At 38.5% G+C, this 27,714-nt stretch overlaps 1 protein-coding gene across 13 annotated transcripts in view; it reads left to right on the top strand.

The window, feature by feature from the left end:
- The window catches only part of CADPS (calcium dependent secretion activator), a 440,774-nt gene that overhangs the window by 348,679 nt on the left and 64,381 nt on the right, over positions 1-27,714 (top strand). For 10 of the 13 annotated variants that reach the window (XM_032210571.1, XM_032210578.1, XM_032210570.1 and 7 more), the window contains 4 exons: positions 148-295; positions 11,615-11,689; positions 14,366-14,449; positions 26,560-26,592. In XM_032210571.1, coding sequence (XP_032066462.1) covers positions 148-295; positions 11,615-11,689; positions 14,366-14,449; positions 26,560-26,592 — 340 coding nt within the window. Of the gene's footprint in view, positions 1-147; positions 296-10,148; positions 10,164-11,614; positions 11,690-14,365; positions 14,450-26,559; positions 26,593-27,714 lie in introns of all 13 variants that reach the window. The other 3 variants (XM_032210572.1, XM_032210579.1, XM_032210575.1) reach the window with 1 other exon arrangement.

Here is a 27,714-nt window from a genome sequence, read left to right on the forward strand (position 1 = left end):
TTTTCGTCTTCCCATCAGCCTGCAGTGTCCTTTGCTCTGAGCCCTTCGGCTTGTATTGCATTGATCACAAGGATTATTTGATGCAGTGTATTTATACCTCAGCCAAACATCTTTCTTTTTTTTTTCTTTTTGAATCATGCTTCATAGAACCCGGATTGCATTCGAAGTAAAGCTACAGAAAACCAGCCGATCAACAGATTTCCGAGTCCCTCAGTCAATATGCACCATGTTTAATGTTATGGTTGATGCCAAAGCTCAATCAACAAAACTTTGCAGTATGGAAATGGGCCAAGAGGTAAAATGCATTATGGAAAAAAATGTAATTTTTGAGAGAGGAAAAGTCTGCAAATTTTGCTAGATTCAGAAATGTTCTAACAGTTGTGGATTTAGTTTTATAGAGACTACGCAGATGAAAACCCTGGATCACTCAATCAAATCAGTCTACACAGTGCAGATAATCAGATCCATGCTCACTTAGTGGTGACCTTTGGCAAAGACTGATGTGCACAACATACCTACAACAGAGCCTATTTATGCTCGATAGTATGCAATATTGAGTCATTAACTCAACCTTGGGATTTTTCTGTCAAAATGTTGACATGTCCAAGTTGAAAAGAAGACATTATTTCGACTACCATAAAAAACATAAATATTTAAACGTATGTTTTTCTTTATAGGGAAATAAATTGTCCAACTAATCTGTTGCTTTGAAAAAGGCATGTTATGTTTTAACATACTTCAAGGTCCTTAATGACTCAGCTGCTTCAAACTGGTCCAGTTTTATCATCTGCTGATTTAAATTTGTTTTCCTTTTCAAGATTATATAACCTAATGCTTATAACCTGAGGTTTTCTAATTCTAATGTAGTATGATGAAGTAGAAAGACATGCTGAATTGAGCTTGATGAAATGTTTCATCCGAATCAGTTTTGCTCAGAAGATGTCAACATTTTTCATCTCCATTTAAGACCAATCCAGGGCTTGGATTTTTTCATATTTTCAGTAATGCAAGCTATTCAATGTTTCATGTGCAGAATCGACTTCCTATGTGTTCCAATTCAGTTTTTTTGTTTTGTTGAATGTATACCTAATCTGGATACTTTAAAGATCCAGAAAGAGGGACTGGATTCAGTGTGAGATTGGGCTCACTACACAACCGGTCAGTTCCTTTTTGGTTCGCATTTCTTTTTCTTGCTTTAATCTATCATTTCTTTATGTTTGTTTTGTTTTAGCTATCTTTTGTGATTTATTCCAAGATGCAAATTGACTGTTATGGATGCTAAAACATTTCCCTCACCAAAATCCAAATTTAATTCGTAACCAACCCCTTATGCTTTTTGGTCCATACATAGCTTCAATACCAAGAATCTCAAGCTTTCTCTTACGTCATTTCAAATTGTGCAGCTTTTCATTCTGCTTTTGCAGATAATACCTCATGAAACAGTATTAGAAGAGGCTCCTCCCATTCTAAGATCCATTGCAGCTCTGCCTTTAATATCCATATGTATGAAAGGAAGAGAGAAGGATAAGAACTAATAACAAACTTTCAGTGATTTTCCTTAAGTTGAGAAGAGGGCAGAGTTAAAGACGTGAGCACTAAAAAAAAACACTTTTAAAGATTTGGCATGATAAGGTTCCAATCACTATAGTAAGAAAATCATTATTTGTGAAATCTTTCGCCAAACAGATGCTAGACGTTTGCATAATTTACTGCAAGCTAATTAGGAAATTGGGCAACCCAGAGAAGATTCTGAGCCGAAAAACTCAGAGAACAGGAAGCCTACATATACACACATTTTACACACACACAAACACATGTATGTTGATATATATATATTCAATTATGGCAGGTAACAAATAAATAAATACACCATTCACATCACACATGCACCACATTCTCATAGGTGTTCATATATACCATTCACACAACTCACACCAACCCTCATGCTACAAATCACTATCACAAACTCTCATCCAACATGCACGTGCCATCTTCACTCCATCCACTGTAAGTTGGGAGGAACATGAAAATGTTTCCTTGATATTTAGAGCCAAAAACCACCACTTTCCTTCCATCTCCTTTTCAATGTTGCGTCTCGTCTTCTTATAGCCAAGGTGGCGCAGTGGTTAAATGCAGCACTGCAGGCTACTGCTAGATCAGCAGGTCAGCGGTTCAAATCCCACCGGCTCAGGGTTGACTCAGCCTTCCATCCTTCCGAGGTGGGTAAAATGAGGACCCAGATTGTTGGGGGCAATATGCTGACTCTCTGTAAACCGCTTAGAGAGGCCTGAAAGGCCTATGAAGCGGTATATAAGTCTACTGCTATTGCTATTGCTATTGCTATTATATCTGCTATTATTACTGCAGTAGTTAAATTAGAGCTTCAAAAAGTACTAAAGCAGGTTTAAAAAAGATCAGCAAAAAAAAACCCCTATGGAGATTCTCAGTCATCCCGGTCATGGTTGTCCCAAAAGTGCTTTTTCAAAAGGCAACAGGACCTTTTTTTTTATTGAAGATGTTTTGCTTCTCATTCAAGAAGCTTCTTCAGCTTGTATGAGAAGCAAAACAAACATCTTCAGGAAAAAATAAAGTCCAATTGCCTTTTCAATAGCACTTTTGACTTAGCAAAAAGGGTTACACAGGTGTGAAAAGCTACAAAACAAGCTTTTGGAGAATATGATTCCCCAGAAAAAGAGAAGAGTTTTGGTTCTCCATAACCATTTGATTTTTTGTTAATGAAGTGTATTTTTAAAATGTTTTCTCTTTAAACATTCGGTACCTGTTTTTCAGTACTCCTGGTCTGTATCTCATAATTCCCATCAGTAAGAAAACCTATTAACTAATGCTCAGTATTATACGTATAGCGTCATTCTTATACCACAACTACAAATTTTATACTGTAGTCTTTAATTAAACTAGCTGTCAGATTTATATCTCATTAGGTACAACATAGGCAAAAGCCACATCAGCTTACTTTGCCCTACCCAAATATCCAATATAATTTGTTACTCATATTATATTTTCAGAGCTACAAGCAGTGGTAGGTTTCAAAAATTGTTCGAACCTACTCTGTGGGTGTGGCCTCTTTTGTGGGAGTGGCTTGACACCCATGTGACCGGATATGAAGATGCCGACGACACTTGTCAGAACCACCTTAAATTACCTCACACACAGCACTGGCATGCATAAGTATGATGTAAACTTGTTTTTTAAAAGGCATCTTTGGTTTGTGTTAAAACAACTTCACACACACAATGTTCTGATTGTACCACAAACACAGTAGTCATCCTTACCTTTCACAGAGGCACTGAGTTTTATAAATATTGAGCATGATAGTGTAGAATAATCATATCCAAGGACCAGTGGTGGGTTTCAAAAAAATTTGGAACCTCTTCTGTAGGTGTGGCCTGGTTTCCGGGTCCACTGGTGGAACCTCTTCTAACCGGTTCGGTAGATTTGACGAACCGGTTCTACCGAATAGGTGCAAACTGGTAGGAACCCACCTCTGGCTACAACCATCATGGCAATAAATTGATAACAATCAATTGAGTTGTGCAAAGAATCAGCCTTTGTATCAGCATCCATCTCTGCTTCTTAGAGAACATATGCAGAGATCCCACCGTGATTGTATAAAGTAGTAAAATTTTAAACAAATAGCAAAATCTAATAGAGCCATGGATCAGATGTGAATTATCAGCGCATATGTTACTGTCTCATATATGTTTCCATTTTTTTACTCTCTCTTTGTGTTTGCTCTTTTATTCATTTCAGTTACTCATTCCCTTTTTCTCTTTAATTTTTTTCCTCCCCTGTTCCTCTTAATGATGAAAAATTCACACTTGAATGAACGGTTGTGTGTAACTCCTGACCAGATTTTCTTCCTATCTCCTTCCTCAAAATAATAAGAGCAATAACTGGGTTTTAGCTATCATACAAGGTCCATGTGTGTCTTTAATTCAAGAGAAAGAAATACACTCAGTTTTATTGCATTTTAAACCTGCTGCCACCATATTTGGTGCAGTGGGGATGTTGTGTTTGTTCCCGATCTAAGGATTGGCGCTATCACTCCCAGGCTCACCTGATACTCCACCTTCTTTTCAGTGGGAATCCTCAGTGGTTCTCACATTTTTCATTTCTTCTTTTTAATAAATATCTTCCCTCTTTACTCATGATAGAGCCGATGCAAATTTTTACCCTACATGGCAACAATCAATTTGCAATAGTTCCTCTTCTCAGCAGGTAATGGAATTGTCTGCTCAAACAAAGAAATTTGATTAATGAGATTAAACAAAATTTCCCTACTTCTACACTAGTCCCAGAACAATTTCAGGGCGGAAGAGTTCATTTTTATATGCTTGCTTCGTTTCTGAAATATTCACAGTTTCTTTGAGTTGAGAAAATACAAGTACCACACTGTAAGGCTTTTCCACCATAATGATCCCATAAACTTTGTTGCATTTTTTGTATGATCAGAATAGAATAATTTAATACATTTTAGGGAAAATATTATGCCTGAACACATATGCCCATATTCTCCTGTGTCTTATATTTAAAGGCAGCTGTTCAGACATTTGGCAGACATAATTTACCCCTTAAATATTTTTCCTCTGAATTTTTAATGTATAGACAGGCAAAAATGTATGTATAAAACATGTTGAGTTTGATCTGGTATGCTCTGTTTCATTTCCAAGGTCAGCTCTGGTCACTGATGAAATGCAGCATATACACAATCTGTTAGCAGTTCTATAGTGCTATAGATGGAATCTGCTTAGGAAACTTCATCTACAAGAAATAAGGCTAAAGTTTCCAATAGTTTGGGATAATTTGAAATAGCAAGCCACTCCTGCAAAACACTTATCTTTAGCTAATGCAAGCGCCTCTCATGGTACAGTGTAACTTCTGAGTCCATTATCCATATTTATTTGTTGTTTGTTTTGTTGTACTACACCCTAAAGTAAAGAAAATGTCAAGATGAAAACAAGGTTACCAAAACATTAGAAGGAGTTAGTATAGAAGCAGGGGGGTGAGGGTGGAATAGAATTCACAGAGAGAAATGTGAATGAATGAAGAAACAAATCTGTAAGGCAACTGAAGGTGGAAGGAATCTTTTGAATGTCAGAAAGTATTCCAAAAAAATAATATTATTGAGGGTTCAGTATGGTTAATACATGGCTGTTTGATGTTGCCTGGACAATGGGAAAGTGAGAAGAAGCATCAGCATACAAGGCCACCAATTCTGAAGCAGACGGCAGCATCAATAAAGGAGAATACTTGTAGCTTCAAGGTTGAAATGAGGGGTCCTTGGCAGTCTCTAAGCTTGGTTGTTTTCTTGCAGACATTTCATTACCCAAACTAGGTAACATCATCAATGCTAGTCAGTGCTAGTCAGCACTGATGATGTTATCTACTTGGAGTAATGAATATCTGCAAGAAAACAATATAAACTCAGAGAGTACCAAGGACCCCAAGATGACAATGCAAGATGCAGCTATTATAAAACAGAGCGAACTCATAATTCACTTCCAAATATCTGGAGTAGAATAGCAATTTAGGAATGGGAGGGTAATGGGCTACCTATGGCTGTGCTTGTTGACTTCCTTCCATCTTATGCTGCTTGTTTGGATGCTCTTAGGCTGAACACAGTAGAAGGTAGCATTAGCTTTTACCAATTCTCTACACAAATCTTAGGCTCCCCACCGTCCTGAACTACTTGTTCCATATTTTCACTGGAGACTTTGATTCCACAGAGACAAGCATGTTATATAACTCTCTGCTGCAGGGTTGCCATTAATGTATCTTTGAAAATCACTCATGGAAAAGGATGTTCTTACTCTAATTAAAATACTGTCATCCAGACTTAGGAAGCTTAGAGCTTATCTATAGCTTAAGGGTGGAGCAGATGCTTGCCATTCAGAGATCCCAAATTCAATCCCTGTTCCATCTAGAGACAGAGATCAGATAACATATGATGGAAAGATTCTGAAGGAGATATTTTAAGGCCAGAGTAACCTTCCCTAAATCCCCAGTTCCTAGATGTGTTGGGACTTGGACAGTTTGGAAGTTGTCACAATACATCTGGAGGATGCCAAAGTTGGGAGCGACAGATAGACCACATGGGACTGGACAAATCATCTAAGAGTCAAAATAGATATGGCTTTAAATGATTGTCCTTTTCATGGCGGAGTCTTCTAAAATAGCAGGCTTTCAGATTAAGACAAGGAAGGAATCCAGATTTAACTCCTTGTCTTTGGTCAAACGAGATAGTTTCTTATTTCCTCCTTCGCTGTTTTCAATAAAAAGTGCACAAGAGCCAGTCATGGCCTTAACATGTCTGAATTCCTCACTCTGAATTCCAACCAATCTATGGATTTGTTGACAACCAAGTTAGTTTAGTATATGCAAGTTAGAGTCCATCTGCCTTGTCACAGCTTTCTCCTTTTCCTTGTGACATTTCCAGTAGTGGGTTCCTACCGGTTCGGACCGGTCGGCTGACCCAGGCTTGCCACATCCCCAAACCAGTCTTCCTACTGCACCACCATCTTGATTTTTGGATCTGCACATGCGTTAGACAATTTTAGTGCACATTTTTTAACATTTTGCACATGCATATGTGCAAATGCACACGTGCGTGGAACACTTTTTATTTTTTATTTTTGCACAAACCAAACCGGCAGTAATGCCAGCAGCAACCCACCCCTGCACATTTCCCAGTTCCTATCAAAGCCCAGGCAGAATAGTCACAATATATAGGAATGACAGTTTTGCAGGCCACCCTTTCCAACCCATGTGAGTTGAGGCAAAAGTTTGACATCCATAGATGTGGAATGGGAACCAGGAAGCAACCATCAGGCATTCACCATTTCAATGTCTGCCAACAGCAAAATCTTCCGTTATTAATCCACATCCACACCATACATCAATCCCTATCATCCCATAGAACTGTGATGAACTAGAGAGGGAATAAGATGTCAAAGTTCTTTAAGATCTCTTGTGCTGTAAGATGAGCCCCAATCCCAATATCTTTATGCAGCAATCCCATGAACCAAAAGGGCACCGCACTGATATTTAGAAGTGAGTGTAAAGAAGCATATGGAAGATAATAATCCTAACTATAACACGATACAATCTGATTGGCAAAGGTTACACCTGGAGTAAGACGTAAGTTCACTGAACATGGACTTGTTGGCTCATCTTCTCAAAGAATTCAGAAGAAATATTTGGGGAAAAGGTGTAGTGCTTGCTGTGCTTCCGAAGGTCAGAGCTATTTCTCTCTCTCAAGATTTAATCTTCCTGGTCAACTCCACCAGCATAAGTTCTGTTTCTATCAATAGTACTTGCCATGGTGAGGAACTTTGAGGATCAAATCTTCAATCTTTCTGGCTCCATTCTAGTGCTGCTGTGCCTGCTGCCATTCTTATTTGCGTTGTAAACAAGTTTTAATTGAAAATATATTTGTCAATACATTTCACACTGTATTATTTTGCACACACCTAGCCATTGTTTAGTTAAAACTCATAATTTATCCAACGAAAATGAACACTAGCACAAGATTGTCACCCTTCCTCATCTCCAACAAACAAAAGTTCTTGATTAAACAATATGATAATGTGGCAAATTAAGCATGTCTTTGGACTTATATGCAAAAACCCGATGGGGAGGGGGGGTTAGAAACCAGTTGAGAGAATATTTTCTTTTAATTCCATGCTTTGCCACCATTTCTCATGGACTGCATTTTCAAAAAGCATTGGTGCATTTTTGGAAAACGTCCAACTTGCACGTTCTTTGATGTCTTTCTGCTCAGCTTACCATGCATGTAAAAATGGAGCCCATTTACATGCATGCATTGGGGGGCAGACTGTGCCAGATTTGGATGCATACAGTATTGTAACACCCCCTCCAAAAAAAAGGGTAGTTTTGCTTTTGTTGCTTTCTAAATGGTGATCTGACCAACGTAGCTCCCCTGGTGTGCATGGTGTCCAGTTGCAAGCTTCATTCTGTGCTTAGTGGGCAACATGTCTCAGTCTCCCAAAGGGTTCCGTTCAGCAGAACGCATCAATGGCTTTGTGGTTCTCAACATTGTTCCATGGAGCATGTTCTTCGTGATACGGCATGTGACTTCTCAGCAGCACTGCCTGCATCCCACCTTCCAGAGGAAATATCTGCAAAAAGGGCTGTGGCTGCTGGAGAAAAAGGGGAGGGCAGGGTTTGCACGTGAAATAACCAGTATAGAAGGTGGGGTCCAGAGAGGATGTACATGAGCTTCTGTTCCTTTGGAAAGTGCCTTTCTGGAAAGGCTGCTTCCTGACTGTCCTCACGCTCCTGTGCCACTCCTGCGCCAAAGGAGGTCCATCGATGGATCCCAGCTAATTTGGACCAACCCTAGCAGCTTTCTTCAAAGAACAGATGGGGACAATCCCCAAGTCTCTGTCTTTAGGCCCCTGATATGGAGGCATAAGCAAGCACTAGGTGGGATTTCGAAATGCTGCTGCTTTTCCTCGCATCCTTTGTTGATCTCCCCGACCTTGCTGCAAGTTGCAAGCACTGTGTCTTTCCTAACCTCTCCAACACTTCTGTGCCATTATCGGTGCATGCTTGCCCATGCACACTTGAAATGATGCTGAATTGCTTCTCCCTGCCCATTTCTACACACACTTCCATACCCTTATGCAGCCCTCCACAATGTAGTCCGAATGTACGCAGCAACTGAATGGGGTGGTAGAGTCCTGCAATGGTAGAATGAGCTCTACCGCTTCAACCTGTAAACAAAAGTGATCTTCGCTTCACCCGATTGGGAGAAAAGATAGATAGGAAGGTGCCTTATATCAGTCATGTTGTTTTTCATGGCATTTGCCATTTTGTTTGGTGGCAGCTGAGAGGAATTCAGGCACGGAGCATTTCTTTCTGCTCGTTTCCTTTTGGCAGGGATCTTCCCAGTGTTTCTGGTTTTCCTTTAACTGGAAATTCGAAGGATAAAACCTGGGAGCTTTTGCAGAAAATGTCTGTGCCTGTCGTTGAGCAATGGCTCTTGGTCAACTCAATTGATCTGCTACCTCAAGATTTTTGTCTTATTTCATTAGGCAGACTTGTAAAAACCTTTTATAGAGTAAGGTGGTATTGTCTGCTCTACTACTTTGGATCTCTACCATCTGATTCCATTGAATGTGTCGATAAGAATGTACAACCTTGGCAAATTTAAGGCCTGTGGACTTCCAACTCCCAGAATTCCACAGCTAGCCAATTCCTAGAATTCTGGGAATTGAAGTCCACAAGTCTTAATGTTGCCAGATTGGACAGCCCCACTATAGATACAGCCCAAAAGGTAGGCTTAGATATTTGACACATCTGCCCTCTTTTTCATCCACAATTGTGTGGTTCTACAAAGCTTGAAGGGGCCATCAGTGAAAGGATGGCATTGGGTGTTCCGCATCCCATTTGAACAGAAAGTTTATCTTTCCTTTAGCCATATCTCAGATCTGGAGATTATGTGTCAGATAAGCTACCAAATCCTTTAAAACAACTAAACCATTAATCTAACGATCGAGTGAATTCAATTGGTGTAAGATGACATTATGATGGTGACTTAAATGTTAATTACAGCTGGTAACTAGAACAGCCAAGAACCAATTTGATTCTGAAGTACAAAGTCAGTCAGGAAATCTCCTTTCATTTTGGGAGCATCTCTTTCCAAGAGTCATTATCATAAAATCCAGTGAGCAAGAGATAAGTCTGCCCACTGAAAATGCAAAAAAAAAAAAAAAAAAAACAGCTGCCACACCACTGAATTGTTCATATGGTCTTTTTATTTTTTGGTCTTGTTTTCAACTGTAACAAATGATATTTCTCTGTCTCACTAGGATGTTCTATGTATGTGTCCTGTTCCCTTTTCAAACCCCTTTTTGAATTTCTGTGCGATTCTCTCCAGTAGCAATCTGTCTGGTATTTCAGGAAAAAAGGGAATTTATTCATAATTTCATTTCCTGTTGCTTATTGTTTCTGTGCATGCTGCTGCATTTTCATAGCCCCTCCCCCCCCCCGTTTATACGGTCCCATTCTTTTGAAGGTTTTGTTTTTATTATTGTTTACCTTCATATGTTCTTTTTCCTGTCTTCTGCACCTTCCTCTTTATTTCTGTCCCAATCATCTGAAAGTTTGCTAAAGAGTGGGTAAGTGTGTCCTTACGTTTTGTTTTCTTTTCTTCCAAGTTCCTGTTGTAGAATGTGACTGTTCCATTGAGGAAAAAAAATTAAGCAAACACTGAGCAGCTCAAACTAGCAAAGGAACTTTAGTCAATGCTAAGGGACCAAGGTCTGACACATCTAATTGCCCCTCACACTCCTTTGTTCCCTAAGGCACAATTCAGTATTTACCCTCAGATCTGTCTATTCCAATGCTTTTTTGTTTGATTTGATTTCTTTTCTTTTCTTTTTTCTTTTTGTATTTTAGATTTCTTTTTGCTTGTATATTAACATTTTAAAATAACATTAGCACAAACAGTGGCAATAAATACAGTGACTAAGATCAGCACTTTCAATGTTTATTTAATGTGGGGGAGAGGCGATGTGGGGAAAAAGATAATCGTATATTAAATATTTTGTCTGTTCTTGGCAAAAACAAAAGAATAGTGTTTGTTTAGTCACCCAAAGACCTTTATTTATTTAAAAAAAAAATTCGAAGAAAAAGGAAGTGTGTTTATTACAAATTAGCTGAAAGTGTTCTTATCTTCCTTGAAAACACTCAGAATAAAGTAAGTTTGATCTGGTCAGTATTTGGGTGGAGGAACCGAGTTGGGGGGAGGAACTCTGTGTAGAAAGTGACGTGGATGTTTGTTGGTGTCAATCTTTCTATGAGTTGGCATTGACCGAAGGCCCCAGCATGACCTAACTGGAGGGGTCCCAGTAGTGCACTTGCCATCTTTTGCATGACTCAGAACACCCATGTTTCAATCATTGAAATCATAAAGGCCCCAATTCGCTTGAGTGCTTAACCAGCACATGAATTGGAACGCTGCATACTTATCTAATTTCTTTTCCTAAGGTGGATTCTAAAACTGAAATTCTGCTTCCGGTCGTTCATACTCAATGGCTCCACATAACTGAAGCTTCTCTGCTTCAATGTCACTCATCTATAGGTTTCCTCTGACTGACTGACAACAGCTTTGCTCTGCGCCCCAAAACAGCTGCCGTTGTGCGAGCCAGTGTTGAGCTCTATTTCAAGTTGTCATTTCAGACTTAAAGAACGAGCATCTTAACCGTAAACTGTAACAACAGATGTAATGTGCTCTTTTACCGCTGGCGCTCTCTTATTTTCATGATTTACGTACAGCAAAGAGATGCTAGACGTTTATCCTGCATGCATTTGATTCTCCTTAATGTTGGCTCAGCTGCATGCACGGAGTCAAAATTAGGATTTGACCAACATTCACAAATTCCTGTCAGAGGCTCCTTAGTCAAAGGCATTGTGTATATGTTAATTCATTACTGGCCACTACATTAGAACACATGTTAATCAACATTCAAGTATCATAGTCAATATCTACAGTAAAAGTAAATATCTGTGTGTATTACAATTGATTTACACTAATAATATTTTACTTCCATTCTTCTTCCATCCATAGCACCAGTACCATTCAAAAATAGATGAACTAATTGAAGAAACTGTCAAAGAAATGATCACACTCCTTGTAGCCAAGGTAACGTTCAACCTCAGATGGATTCATGGTTAATATTATCCTTTAAAGAGAATACACACATTGCCATACAAATGTGACACATTAAGACAATTAGGTGATTTGTTGTTTGTCATGAAATAAATCTAACGCCACTTAGTCTTGGTAGATTGGATATCTCATGATTGTAGACATTTTACAATTCTGGAAGAAGTTTTATTTGAGATTTTTTTCCCCCCCAAATACTCTAGTTCTTGAGACAGTGTTGCTGACTTTATTCACATTTATTTTCAGTATTTTTATACTTGCATTCTATAGTCGTGAAATCTGTTTTTAAAAAACTCTTTTTTAGGAAAAGTATTTGCTTAGTTTTTGCTTAGGGGAAAATCCCTTCCTATAAGAAGACATTTGTTAATCATAACTGATTTGACCCGAATGATGAATGTTGTTTCTATTTTTAATTATGTACTGTTTTTATATGTCACTGTCTGTATTCCCTTCCCCACAAGTTGTAAGCCGCCCTGAGTCCCTCAGGGAAAAGGGCGGCCTATAAATAAACTTACAATTACAATTTTAGACTGATTCAATCATCCAGAAAAATCAATAGAAATTGTGAGCCATAGAGAGTCATATATTTGAAAAGGGGAGATACACAGATTGAAATAATAAATAAATAAATGTGACAAGTTATAGATCTCACTTCTTTGGGCATCTCATCCATGTTCTCAACATCAACTACTAGTGGCTTTCAAATATTATTATGATTTTTAAGATTTAGTGTATATTTTATTGAATTGATTTAGAATATATAGTCTAGTGTATGTTAGCGTACATATATTTTTTTGGCTTGGACCATTTTGTGATATCTGTATAATTTTGTTCCTCTTACTTATTCACCTCCAAATACTTGGTAATTCCATCAGGAAATTTCATCCTGTCACAAGAGGAAATGGGCCTCGGGTAAATGCTAAGATATTCTAAAACAAAGCATTCTTTATACTCCTTTTGAATCTTTAATATATTTATTAAAGTCATCAAAGAGGAATGCTTGATGAACATCTCCCTAATTCAGACCTAGACATTTGCTATATCTGCCACATTAATACAAGTTTATAAATTTTGCCATCACATAATGGGGCTGCACTTAATGGAAGACATTTGGGAGAAAAAGTTAAAAATGTTCCAAGAAATCAATATATATAAGGCTACTATGACTGTCTGTAGAGCAGAAGACAGGTGTTATATCAATAATGATATATTAATTCTACCAATAAAAAAGAATATTTGTAGCTCCATGGTGAACTGCAGGGTCCTTGATTCTCTCTGAGTTTGGTTGTTTGCATGCAGACATTTCATTATCCAAACTAGATTAGTACTAATGGTGTTACCTAATTTGGATAATGAAATGTTTGCAAGGAAACAACCAAGCTCAGAGAGCACCAAGGACCCCTCATATGTTGTTTTGTTAATTGAAAAGTCATGTCTGACCCATCACTGCCCCATGGACAGTGTTCCTCCAGGCCTTGCTGTCCTCTACCATCCTCCAGAGTCCATTTAAGCTCATACCGACTACTTCCATGACTCCATCCAGCCATCTCATTCTCTGCCATCCCCTTCTTCTTTTGCTCTCATCTTTCCCAGCATTGGGCTCTTCTCCAGTGAGTCATTCCTTCTCATTAGGTGGCCAAAGTATTTGCGTTTCATCTTCAGGATATGGCCTTCTAAACAGCAGTCAGGATTGATCTCCTCTAGGACTGACCAGTTTGATTGCCTTGCAGTCCAAGGGACTCGACGGAGTCTTCTCCAGCACCATAGTTCAAAGGCCTCAATTCTTTGGTGCTCAACCTTCCTTATGGTCCAACCTTCACAGCCATACATTGCAACTGGGAAAACCACAGCCTTGACTATACACCCTTTTGTTGGCAGGGTGATGTCTCTGCTTTTTAGTATGCTGTCTAGATTTGCCCGTCATATACTAATTTTAATTCCAATCAGAAATTGATACTGGTGAAAACCATTGCTTGCAAACTTCTCATACTTGCAGATATAATAATTGGTCATGACAAGCCTATTTATTATATCAATGTTTTGCTTTAAAGTTTTAAAAAAGTTTATATACTTTGTTTATAAGTATAAATCTCATAAACTAATACGTATTACAAATTCCCCACGTTGTCTTCTTCAAAGTCTGATTGTAGTAATAGTTGATCTATGTGCGCTTGGACTGATGCCAAAAAAACCAGGGTTGACTGTCCTTTGTTCATTTTATGAAGTCATTCCATGATATGAAACTATTATTGAAGGTCAATTAAATAATCTTAACTAATAACAGCATTAAATGCCAGAATGCCAGAATAATGAATAAGTTCCTTTAATAAGGACATCTTGGCTTCTCTTTTGAAATTGATTACTCTGTTAATTAGAGAATGAAGTTTTTTTTAAATCTAAGAGTATCAGTTAACATACATTTGAGCAATTGTCCTATTTAGAAGACTGAGGATAGAGTTATAAAATCCCATTTACACCAATAAGTCTGCTGGCTTCCTCAGCTGTCATGATTTGATGAAAAAGAGCTTCTTGTCATGTGTCTGTGCACGTGCAGGCACATGCAACATGCGACATGCGACATGCGACAGAACACTTCTTCTTTGGGATTTATTTCTGTTCTCTCTGCTTGAAATTTCTCTCTTTTTTTTCCAGTTTGTTACCATCCTGGAAGGTGTGCTGGCCAAGCTATCCAGATATGATGAAGGGACCTTGTTTTCTTCTTTCCTCTCATTTACTGTAAGTTGGTTTGCTGACACTTAAAGAGTCGGAATAACGTGGAGTGTTCTGGCAATCTTTCCTTGTTATTCCCTGCTTGTCTGGGAATATGTAGGGACCTAAATGCAGATAGTCCTCAACTTACCGACACAATGGAGCCCAAAATTTCTTACTGATGAACGAGACAATTTTAAATGAGTTTTGCCCCATTTTACGACCTTCTTGCCCCAGTTGTTAAGTAACCACTGCAGTTGTTAAGCCAGTGACACAGTTGTTAAGTGACTCTGACTTCCCTGTTGACTTTGCTTGACAGAAGGTCGCAAAAGGTGACTCTGGGACACTGAAAGTGTCATAAATATGAACCAGTTGCCAAGTGTCCAAATTTTGATCACATGGCCTTGGGGATGCTACAACGGTCGTAAGTGTGAAGAACAGCCATACATCCTTTTTTCAATGCCATTGTAACTTTGAACAAACTAAATGAACTGTTAGCAATAGCAATAGCAGTTAGACTTATATACCGCTTCATAGGGCTTTCAGCCCTCTCTAAGCGGTTTACAGAGTCAGCATATTGCCCCCAACAATCCGGGTTCTCATTTTACCCACCTCGGAAGGATGGAAGGCTGAGTCAACCCTGAGCCGGTGAGATTTGAACAGCCGAACTGCAGAACTGCAGTCAGCTGAAGTAGCCTGCAGTGCTGCATTTAACCACTGCGCCACCTCGGTTTTGTTGTAAGTTGAGGACTATCTGTAGTACCCAGAAAATAAGAATTGGAAATTGTTGGAGGCCAGCATTTGCTTTCAGCTACTTCTGATTACGTGGTTAAAAAGGAAAAGAGGGAGCAAGACAGGATGGATCTATCATCGATGTCTAGCTCATGATATTTTTGTGCCTGAATCAAAAGTCTATGTGGCATTCCTTCCCTATTGTGACTAGAATAATAGCTGATGTAAGAGCATCTTCCATTTTTGAGATGTTTTCCTGGCTCAAGGAAAAATCACATGGCATACCGGTAGTTTTTGATTACTCATCACCAGAATTGAGCCCAAAATTTCTGTTGCTAAGCAAGATGGTTCTGAAGTGAGTTTTGCCCCATTTGACAATCTTTCTAGCTCCAGTTGTTAAGTGAATCTCACTGCAGTTGTTAAGTTGGTAACACGGTTGTTAAGGGAATCTCGCTTCCCCATCGACTCTGCCTGTCATCAGATCACAAGAGGGGATCACAAGGGACATTGTAACATAAATATGAACCAGTTGCCCTATGTCCAAATTTTGATCATGGGAATGCTACAACAGTCGTAAGTTTGAAAAATGGTCATAAATCACTTTTTTTCAGTACCGTTGCAACTTTGAACAGTCACTAAATGAATGGTTGTATGTTGAGGTCTGCCTTTATGCTACAGAGGAGAACACTTAGGCGCTTAGGTGAAGTTGAGAGGTAGTCATTGTTGATCTCTATTTCGCTACTACTTGAAGTGGGTGCCTCATAATAAAGTCTGCCCTAATTATTAATGCTGCCTGATAAAGAGGAGGGGGTTATAGTTGGCCGAATGAAAATATTTGGAGGGCATATAGCAATAGCAATAGCACTTAGACTTATATACCGCTTCACAGTGCTTTATAGCCTTCTCTAAGTGGTTTACAGAGTCAGCCTATTGCCCCCAACAATCTGGCTCCTCCTTTTATCGACCTCAGAAGGATGGAAGGCTGAGTCAACCTTGAGCCACTTAGGATCAAATGGCTGGTAATCAACAAAATTAGCCTGCAATACTGCATTCTAACCACTGCGCCACCATAGCTCTTATGTGACTTGGGGAAGTTAGAAAACTGGATAGAGGGGGATCCAGGATAAAAAAGAAAATAGAAAGCAAGAAGAACTGTTTAAAGTCATGAGGGAAAGATACAAATATCCAAGAATTCAAGAGCTATGAATGGGGTTTTAGATGGTGCATTGGATATAGTTGGATGGTGTAAAAGTACTCCATAGCTTACCACCTCAACTGAGCCCAAAATTTCCATTGCTAAGTAAGGCAGTTGTGAGTTGCATCTCATTTTACAATCTTTTCCCCACATTTGTTAAACAAATGGCTGCACCTATTAAGGGACTCATGCAGTCATTAAGTGAACCTGGCTTCCCCCATTGTTGGCAGCCAATTAGGTTACAAATGGTGATCACATGACCCCAGGACACTGCAACCATCATAAATACATGCCAGTTGCCAGGTGCCCAAATTCTGAATTCTGTGACCATGGGATGCTGCATTGATCATAAGTGTGAAAAGTCATAGTCACTTTTCTCAGTGCTGAGGTAACTTTGAACAGTCACTAAGCAAATGATTGCAAATCAAGGGTATTGTGGCTCTACATGTCTCCAGAAGGGAGGGAGGGAGGGAGGGAGGGATAAAGATTAAAAGAGTTGATGCAGCACAACTAAAAGCCACTAAGTTGGGAAAGATGTAACAGAGCCTTTATTTTACCTTACATTACATAGCAATTAATTTGGAGTTTTTATTAACTGTCTTTCAAGATACATTTTAAGCTGCTTTAAAGTATATCTAAAAGAAGCAATCAAGATGAAAAATAAAACTCCAATAAATCTGGCAAAACCAACATTTCTTCATTGCTGCAGTGCATACTATCATGGAGAATTTTGCAAAGAAAAAAATAGAGCCACATAAGCTCATTCAAACTTATTTCAAATTAATCCAGCCATTATCTTTGAACTTCTGCCCCCACCAAGGGAAAATTGCAACTTAATTTTTGAAACTAATCCAAGTGGTCTTAGGAAGAGCATCTGCTGCTATTTCCCTCTCTGCGTGCCAGCTATGTTGATTAAGAAAATAAAATGGCTATAGAATATTTTCTTTCTCAAGTCCAAGGGGAAAAAATGGGTCTAATTTTTAAGCTCAAGAGGTACAGCTTGCATGCCCATTCTCAGCTTCTGGCTCCTCTGTTCTGTTCTTTTGCACAAAGAAATAAAAATAGAATGTCTATGAAGATTCTCAGTCATCCACAGTCATAGTTTCTTATTTTCTCTGAAGATGTTTCACTTCTCATCCAAGAAGCTTCTTCAACTCAGAGCTGAAGTTCAGTTGCCTCTTGAAAAAGCACCTTTGGGATCTAGATCAGAACAAGAACAGATATTCTGCTACTGTCACTGGAAGCTCCTATTGGTGCATTTCACATAATCATAAAACTACAATTACAGATTAACAGAATTGGAAGGGACCTTGTAGGTAATCTAGTCTAATTCCACCCCCCACCAAGCAAACTCTACACAATTTCTGACACATGTCAGTCCAGTTGTCAGGGTTCCAAATAACATCCAAAATTAAATCAGAGTCCAAGGCAAAGTATTGCTCAAAGTTCTAATTTATTAAGAGAGCCATGTTGGCACATCTGGGAAAACCCGAATCTGAGCTTCCTGGTTTTCCCTACCCAGTTGAGATTCATGGTTTTGCCCCCCCCACCCACAAGTCCATCACATGGTCCAATCTTCCACTACCATGCTGGCAGTTCCACCCATCCAGTTCCGATCAGGTGCAGAGGTGTAGAGACGAAGGATGACCTTGGATTCTAGAAAGGAATTTTATTTTGGCAACATCACATTCTACTCCTTACTATTCCTCCTCCCAATTCCCCACTAATGAAATAGCATAGTAGAATAGAATATTTGTGTGGCAAGCCAAAGATCCCCAAAAGAACCAGCTGCAGACCTGACACCAGTCTCTTCTTGAAAGCCTCCAGAGCTGAAGCTCCCACAACTTCTGAAGGCAACTTCTGTTCCATTGGTTGATCATTCTCACTGTCAGGAAATTTCTCCTTATTTCTAGTTGGATCGCTCCTTGATCAGTTTCCATCCATTATTCCTTGTATAGTCTTCGGGTGCTTTGGGAAATAGCTTGACCTCTTTGCTCCTGTGGCAACCCCTCAAATATGTATAATAGAATTTAGTAGACAGCTAAAACCAATAAAGAATGCAGTGGAAGGAAAAGATATTACCTCTTAAAATTAGAGACATTACCTATTGAGATGAAAATACCTTTATATGTTAAAGAAACACCAAGAGAAAACCTAATGAGCATCATGTAGCAATTTCATTTCTCTAATTTCAACGTCCAATTTCAATCAGATTAGAAAATAATGTATTGGTTGGTTAAGCTTGCTTTTTCTTTGAGACAACTAAGCACAGAATGTAGAAGTGCTCCTTTTGAAGTTTTGTAATTAACAACATCATCTCTACTAAACTATTTTCTCTGGATCCAGTTTCTTCCTCCTGGGTATCACACAGTATTTTCTGAACGGTGACAAATGAATGACCCGGAGTGCTGCAGATGGATCAATGGAATTTGGGAAACATCAAACTAGTTCTTAATTCAGGGAGATAATCTAAAAACCTAGGATGCTTTGGCCTTTGCTGATCGACACAGCAAACGCCAATTAGTGTGAGTTGCACAGAATGATCTTAAATTTCTACATCCAGTCATTATGAAGGATTTCCTTTAAGCCCACATGTAATGCCAAACCAGGAACTTAAAACACTGTTGGCAGACATGCCTTTAGTAGTTGGGAGCTGTCAGATGCAAGTCCTTGATACCCAATCATTGAAAATCACTGTAATTTTAGAGGCAGTTCTATCCTATGTCTTTAGAATAAAAATGACATCATTGACCAACATTTTAAGAGTTTTTTATTTAAACAATTTTATTAGTTTATAACATACAAAAAAATACAAAAGCAAATAATAGGGAAAATAGGGAAGGGAAAAGGGAAGGGAAAAGTATGGAACAGAGGGGAAGAAGAAAGAAAAGACATTGCCTTGCAAGTCCCTTTGGTGCAGTTGAATAGGGTAGTAACATCAAACCACAACTTTTTACTTTTACATATTAGTTTAAACACGTATTTATATAACAACAAAACTATCTAATTGGTAAAACCCAAAATCAAGTTTCATTTTTTTTCTACCTCAAGCACAACGTTCCGAAGTGGTTTCCACATAGAAACAAAAGTAATTTCCTGGATCAACGCAGTCAATTTTGAAATGACTCTTACAAGAACAAACCTCATATTTCCACCATGATACAGCATATAATGCTAATGAATAGCAATGGCCATAGAACACATACTGGGATTACTGAATGACTGCTGTGATCCAGCATTCTTAGATTGGATAGATGTTGTAACTCTTGTAGACCCAGTAAAGTTCATTTTTCTGGAGGATCCCATAAAGCAAGCAGCAGAACATGCACTTCTCCTGAGTGAGATGTGTTTCATACAAACTTTGTAGGACCATGTAACCTTTCTTCATTGTGGGTTCATATTCAGAATAGCTAAAGATATTTCTAATGACTTTAACAACACCCACACTTATTATAGATCCATTGCAATGTATGCCTGTCAGAACAGCTTCCCCCGAACAATTGGTGACAATATAATTTATACAATAATGTGTAGCTGAAGTGTTCACACATTTCCAGAAAGGAATGAAATCCAACATATCACATAGCAGTGTATCAACCAGCTATAAACAGACTGACCAAAACATGGTCCAGATTTTCAAGACTGCTTTGCAGCAAAAGTTGGGAGAAGCCACGGTGGCACAATGCTTAAGGTGCAGTACTGCAGGCTACTTCTGCTGACTGCTGGTTGCCTGCAATTTGGCAGTTCAAATCTCACCAGGCTCAAGTCTTCCATCTTTCCAAAGTGGGTAAACTGAGGATTCAAATTGTTGGGAGCAATATGCTAATTCTGTAAACCGTTTAAAGATGGCTGTAAAGCACTGTAAAGCGGTATATAAGCCTAAGTGCTATTGATATTGCTATCATGGTAGGCACATCTGTTCCTCAAAAAAAATGTTGCAATGAACGTTCTAATTTTTTCTTTTAACTTTCAAGCTGGGTGTTTCAGCTCTTTTAGAAAGCATTTTAGCAGAAGCAAAATATGTGTGCTGAACCATGTGAGTAGAGTTTTTGTTTTAATGCATGACATGTGGAGCTTCTCTCCAGATGTCTTGCGACACTTGAACACTAAAACACTAATTTTGGCAGATTTCATTGCAAACAAGGAGACCATATCCTACAACATGAAGACACTTGTGAAAACAGCCATTCCAGTTTAGTTACTTCATTAATAGAAGTGTTGCCTCTACTGCAAACACATTTTATACATCAAAATGTAAATGCTAATAAACAGAGTTCTTGAACCAGAATTGAACACTGAATGAGATATTGCTTAATATATTTACATTAGACCTTTTACCTTGTTGAGTTGGAATGGATTGCTTGTTTTAATTTATCCAGAAAATAAGAACAAAAAGAAAAAGAAAGAAAGGAGATTGAGGATGAGGCACAAGGTCTTACAACACCTACTAAACTATGGTTTAACAAACTAAGAATTGAACAATTGAATGGAGCCCCGAAATAAGAAATTATTGAGAATCTTCTCATATGCTTATGATATTGTTCATAAAGAAAGCTTAATATGCTAGAATCATTCTCATAGTTATCTTGGCAAATAATCAGAAATTATGCTACTACTATCTATTCAGTCTTCTACTGTAAAGTAAATATATAATTCCATAAAGGGAAAAAATGTAACTAGAGCGTTAAAAAAAATCAAAACAAGCAGCTTTCTCCCAACTTCTTTCATCAAACATTGTTCAGTTTCTTAGAAAATGACATGTCACCAGGGCTCTTATGACAAGTCGTTTTATCACCTAGTAGGATACCTTCATTTTCAATCCTTGCTGTGAAATCTATCTTAAAATTAATACATCAGTTTTCCTAATAGCATTCGCACTAACCACATCATTATAAAGTACTTGGTGGTTTCTTTCTTTCTTTCTGTATGAGACAATGAGACATCGCTCCATATTTGCTTGGATAGCTGAAGTAGGATGCTTCCTACAGTCATTGATGTTCCTTGGATCAAGCAGCCCAGTTATTTAAATAGGTATCTTTGCCTACGAAGGGATTTGCACCGAGCTGTAATGACATCTGCCAAGGATCCATTTAATATGAAGAGCTTTTTCCTCTTTGAAGAGGGAAAAAAATGATTTGCTACATTAATTAAACCAGAGAATGTATTTTACCCTTGGGAGAGGTTACAAGCAGTCTTATTTTTGTTCTGCACAAATTGTTGCCATAAACTGAGAAATTTCATGGGAAAGAAATCACATCGTTCCCAAAGCACTGCAGCCCAGCCAAAAAAATTTAAAAAATGAAAATCACACAACACCCGGCATGTGGAAACTGCCATCCATCTAGCCAAAGTTTGCACTGAAGAAAAACAAGCAGTTGTGGTCGATTGGTTGTTGTTAATATTGTTGTCGTTTTAAAGTTTGTAGAGGCAATTGAGATGGGAATAGGCAGCACGTACTGAATTATTGCTGTATTTTAGCTTTTATCCATATTTATCATGACAAATATTTATTTCATTTTGCTGTGATTTCAATGCCAGGGTTATTATTAAGCAATTTATAGTATGTCCTGACTTTATTTTAACCAAGGAGTAAGCAGTGTGTTCTTATGACCCCTGCAATACAACATGCATTGATGACATAACTTAGCTAATTCTATTACTAGGATATCTAATACGTATTTAGGATCAAGTAACTTTTGCCAAGTTCAGCAGCTTCATCTCCTTGGCTCTGTCTCCTCTTCTTAGCCCTCTTTTCAATTTTGTTTGATGATTTTTGCTGAAGAATTGGGTGGCGCGGAAAGGGCAAAATGTTAACTAGCTAATTAATGAAAAACAGCTGAATGGTGTGAATGGAAATCCTGACTGCAGGATCTTTTAGGAAGTGGGAATGATCTTATGCACTTGTTAAGTCAATCATGAGGTGTTTAGCAAATCCAACTTACTTAGAGAATTACAAATATCTAGAGTGGCTTATGGGCTTTCCGATGTTAAAGGGCAGATTATGACAGACAACAACCTGCCTTAGAGCTTTTGGGAAAACGCCTTTTATAAGACAACAGGGTTATCAGCATTTTCCTTCCTGCCGTCGCTCACTCAAGTTTTGCTATGGGTCTGTGCTTTTTCCCAAATGGACTTGCACTGGTAAGCTTAATCTCAATAGCATGCATAGTTCTGTGTAAATTTTTGCTCACAAAACTGTGTCCATTTGCTCACACTTGGGCTGAAGCCTTTATGCTTTCAACTTGAATGGAAAATGTAATCCTCACACAAAGTGGTTGATCTGTGAGCGGATCCAGGTATCTGTGTTGTCTTCAGAATGATTTTACCCAGAGTTTTAGAAATATTTAGGAACAGGTGAGCATTTTAAAACCCAAACAAGGGTGGTGTTCGGTGATGTATTCTAATTAAATGCATATTTGTTTCAGAAATTCACAGCCTTGCAGATGGGATGCATTCTGGTACCCTCATCAAAGGGTCTCTCTATCCATCTGGAAGCTGTTCAGTTAGTTAGCTGTGTTCACTCAGAATTGCATGGAAAATTACATAACACAACACACACACACACACACACACACACACACACATAGACACACCCCTTCGGGTGCCAGCTGCAGAAATAGCCAAGTTGTGTATAGGGAAAGGGAAAGGAGCAGAAAAGGCTTTTGGCATTGTCAGACCTCCTCTCCTCCCCAATGGACAAGTTAGCACAGTTTTGCTCCTTTCTTTCAGAAAGGTGCATTGGATGGGGAGGAGGGGATACCATATACCTCAGGGCTCCTGGGATATTGGGAACATTTAAATGCCAAATTCTCACATACAATCAGATGCTCCCCTACTCCAGATTTTCATGGCATGCAATCGCACGGAAGAATCAGATGTGCAAAAGCCCAGTAAAGCATCACTCGCTACACAGATGCTTTTGCTGCTGCTATTTTCACAATCACAGCTGCCCTTTTTGAAGCCACCCGGCATGCAGAAATCCCAGTGTGGTATTGACAAGTAGGATTTCTTTCACAACTGTTTTTCACATACTGTTGCTCAGTGCAATTTTGTGGGTGATAAGGAGGTAAATAAAAGCTTCCAGTTCTCAGGTATGAATCCCAGCTCAGAGAGTGAGATGCTGCTTGTGTGGCGTTGCGTTGATTTGGATAAGTGATGAACTCAAAACAACAGTCCTGCATTTAGGAAACAGTGATGATGTTCTTTCCAAATGAAATAGGCAACATCATCCACTATAAATTTGTATACAATCTGGAATGTTTCATAGGGGTTCCACATCTTTGCAGCCTAGTTGGAATATTGTAGAGTCTGATATATATCTCTATCTCTATCTCTATCTCTATCTCTATCTCTATCTCTATCTATATCTATATCTATATCTATATCTATATCTATATCTATATCTAATCTATACACTGTGTGTGTGTGTGTGTAATATAGATAGATAGATAGATAGATAGATAGATAGATAGATAGATAGATAGATAGATAGAGAGATAGAGAGATAGAGAGATAGAGAGATAGAGAGATAGAGAGATAGAGATAGAGATAGATATAGATATTCAGGAGTTCTAATTCCAATTGTAACAAATAACAGGGAAGTTATTCATCTAACATTGCAAAGGCCCTATAATAAATTGATGTGCTTTCATTTACTAACCTATTCATATCCTATGATTGTTTTAAAGGTACATGTACTATTTAATAGTTTTTTCCTTGACTGATTTTATTTTCTTTAATTAACATTTCTCAATCCATCCTGAGCATGTGTCAAGTCTGCAGATGCCTTCAGATAGATGGGATGAGGACAATAGTTGATTGTCCATAATTGGTCTTGAGGTAGTCTTGAGATTATAGATGCTATTTTGCATTGAACAGAATGAACTTGCATGGATTAAAAGTGGCTTTGGTTGCACTGGTAACACACTGGCCAAAATGTGCCCAATCTGATCAATGTAGTCCTTCCCAAAGGTAAAAATGCATAGCTCTGCATGTAGCAGAGCTAGAACTCAAGCTAATAATTTAGGATAGCCCTTTACATCTTCATAAAAAGCATGAAACAAAATTCTTGATGGACTAAAGTTATGAGAGATGGCAGAGGTGAATATATGTGGGTCCCCTCTCATGGTGGCCATGGGGTGATGATCATAACTTTGGGATCCATCTGGCGATGACCATGGAATGTAGAAGATTCTAATTTGCTGTGCAATGAAGGTTGTCTAAGCACGTGGTTCAGCTGAGAAATACATACAGGGAAGTGAAGATATTAGTTTGATTATGAACAAAAAGCCTAAAACATTTTGCTGAAAGTATGAACTGGTGTTATCTAACTTGTTGTGGATATGTAGGACAGTAGGAATCCATCAATAGATGCAAGCAGCATTTTGGTGAATGGAAGAACCACATATGAATTTTAGGGAGAAATGTACAATTTTTCTGAATGAATGGGATTCAGAAATCATTCTCATATGTAACCTGATTGAATGGGTGGGAACAAAACAAGACAATGCACAAAAAAAATGATTGGACCATTTACAGACTCTAGAGAACAATGAAAGATATATATCTGCTTAGAAAAAAACTTTGTTTTGAACATGAGAATTAAGCATAGATCAGTTCAAGTGAGGTTATGAATATATATCTAAAAGCACAATTAAGCTGATGGAAGATTGAATTAAGGAAGGAAAAGGGATGTTGATAGATTCTGACAGGCCATACTTTGGCTATTAATCTATTGGAAAATAGATTAATCTCCCAACAGAATAAATGGAAAATGACTGCAAGGTAAAGTAGGAGTTGCTTGGAACAAAATAAAAGCAAAAAGAATCCCAGAGAAAGTTCAGTTACATGAATTGGAAATTTGAAAAATGACACGTGTTGGAAAGGTAAAGTAAAAGGATGGCAGGATCACAAAAAAAAATGCATTAAAGAGAATGATTGCTGCAAAAATTAGTATTAGAAAAAGATACTGTATAATATGTTTAGAGAGAAAAAGATAGATGCAAAGAATGTCATCAAAGCTACCTAGAATTAATGAGGATTGAATTATGGAACAAATATGTAAAAGTAGAGTGAACAGGAAGAGAGAGGAAAAGGAAGACTGGGGAAATGGTGGTTGGATATAATGCAACCAATAGCAGATAAAAATAACAGAAACAAGAATGGTTAGCAAGAATAAAAAGCATGGATCTGCAGGGAGGTTGGGCAAAAAGGATAAATGAAAAAAAGTGTAGCATTATGTCAATTTTTGAACTTGCATCAAAATGTCATATACAGGCACATGAGGGCTGGAGCTTTTGTTATGATGTCACAATGTATATTTCATCATCTCAATAAAATCTCAACACTGCAGGCACCCATGGCGGCACTGGAAAAAAAAGACTTATAACCATTTTTCACACTTACGACCATTGCAACATCCCCATGGTCATGTGATTTACATTCGGATGCTTGATGACTCACTCACATTTGTGGCAGTTGCAGTGTCCCAGGGTCAGGTGATCACTTTTTGCGACCTTCTGACAAGCAACCAGATTTACTTAACAACCACGTTCCAAATTTAACAACTGCAGGAGTCTGTAGAGATTCTCAGTCATCCAGGTCATGGTTGTCCCAAAGGTGCTTTTTCAGGAGGCAACTGGACTTCCTTGTTTTTTTCTTTTGAACATGTTTCACTCCCTGATCCAAGAAGCTTCTTCAGCTTTCCCCACTATCCTGTCAGAGCTGAAGAAGCTTCTTGGATAAGAAGCAAAACATCTTCAAAAAAAAAAAAGTCCAGTTGCCTGCAGTGATTCACTTAACAAATGTATTGAAAAGTCCTAAAATGGGGCAAAAGTCACTTAACAAACGTTTTGCTGCTAACAACATAAGTTTTGGGCTCAGTTGTGGTTGTAACCCGAGGACTACTTGTATCTGGAGTGGTATAGTGAATGTTGTTGGTGTAAACCAGATACAATTTTATTTCCCTTTCCTCTCTAATGCCTTTACTCCTTCAGTTCATAATTTCTTTCTGCACTTTGCACAAGGTAGCTTACTTCAGAAGGGGAATTGCACGTTGGATATATATGTGTGTGTGTATGTGCCTGCCATATAAATTTAACTTGTCACTCGTTATTTTCTAACAATGCTGCAAATACCATAATTTGTTTTCCTATATTATTTTATTAGTGTAAAAGTAACAAATTTAATGTCTGCTGTGTTTCTATTTTAGGTGAAAGCAGCTTCCAAATACGTGGATGTGCCTGTAAGCTTTATTTAAATATAGCACTCTCTTTTTTATTTTTTCCCTCCCACCCTTTTTGTAAGGGAAGTGATGCCTTTTTACAATGATACAGTGATTGGCTCTTCTCTGAATCAAGAATGATAATGAGATTTTTCATCCAAAGTTTATGAGAGCTGATCCTTTTTTGGATCTTTCTCAGTGATCATTGGGAAGTCTGGTCCAATAAAACATATGTTAAAAGTAAATGTTTTGAGGTGAAAAATATGGAACAAAGATGATGAAAATTTGCAATGTCTTTCATTATAACCATGCAGCCACAGTTGCTTTGTAAATTATCTGTCCCAGATCACAAAACATGATCACACCTCTTTGAGATGTGGAAGAACTTTTAAGGATTGGTATGAATTGGCTGACCTGACCTTTTTTTTTTTTTTTTTTTTGCAAAGAGAGACCTCAAGAAGGAGATGAGAGTAAGCAGAGTTTATAATGCAGTTTCAGAGACTCTAGGACCGTGATGGGAAACCTATGGCAAGTGTGCCCAAAGTGGCATGTGAAGCCATGTTGCCCGGCACACGCAGGCTTGCCTGTTTGACTTTCAGGTTTCTGCCACACATGTGCATGCGATGATGATCAGCTGTCATTTGTGCACATGGCAGTGCCGAAAACCGGTGTGCACCTGCACACCAATCAGCTGATCACCGGGCACACATGCGCACCAGAATTCGGAGGTTTGGCTTTTCCTGAGCGTGATACCTTTCTCCGCGCAGCATTGTCAAAAACTGGCCTGAGCATGCACGCCACCCAGCTGATTGTCTGGCGCGCATGCATGCTAAAACCCAGAAGTTCGGCTTTTCCAGATCGTGGCTCCGAAAAGGTTCACCATCACTTCTCTAGGAAGTTCCTGTTGGATCACATTGTCATTTTCAACATCTTAAAGTGAGCGAAGGTTTCCAAGGGTGACATGGAAGCAGGCTAAATATGGGATCAGCCTGGAGGAAAAGGCATGTGAGGTCAAAGAAGGAAACAGGGAGGTAATTCTTCATTTTGGATGGAAGAACGTTACTCTGTAAAAATCAAGGCAGAGTGTTAAGAATGCCAATGTGGAAGCCCTTGAGCTCCTAACAAGGAACAGCAACTCAAATC

This window comes from Thamnophis elegans, chromosome 2 (assembly GCF_009769535.1).
Source record: "Thamnophis elegans isolate rThaEle1 chromosome 2, rThaEle1.pri, whole genome shotgun sequence".
NCBI classification, from domain to species: Eukaryota; Metazoa; Chordata; class Lepidosauria; order Squamata; family Colubridae; genus Thamnophis; species Thamnophis elegans.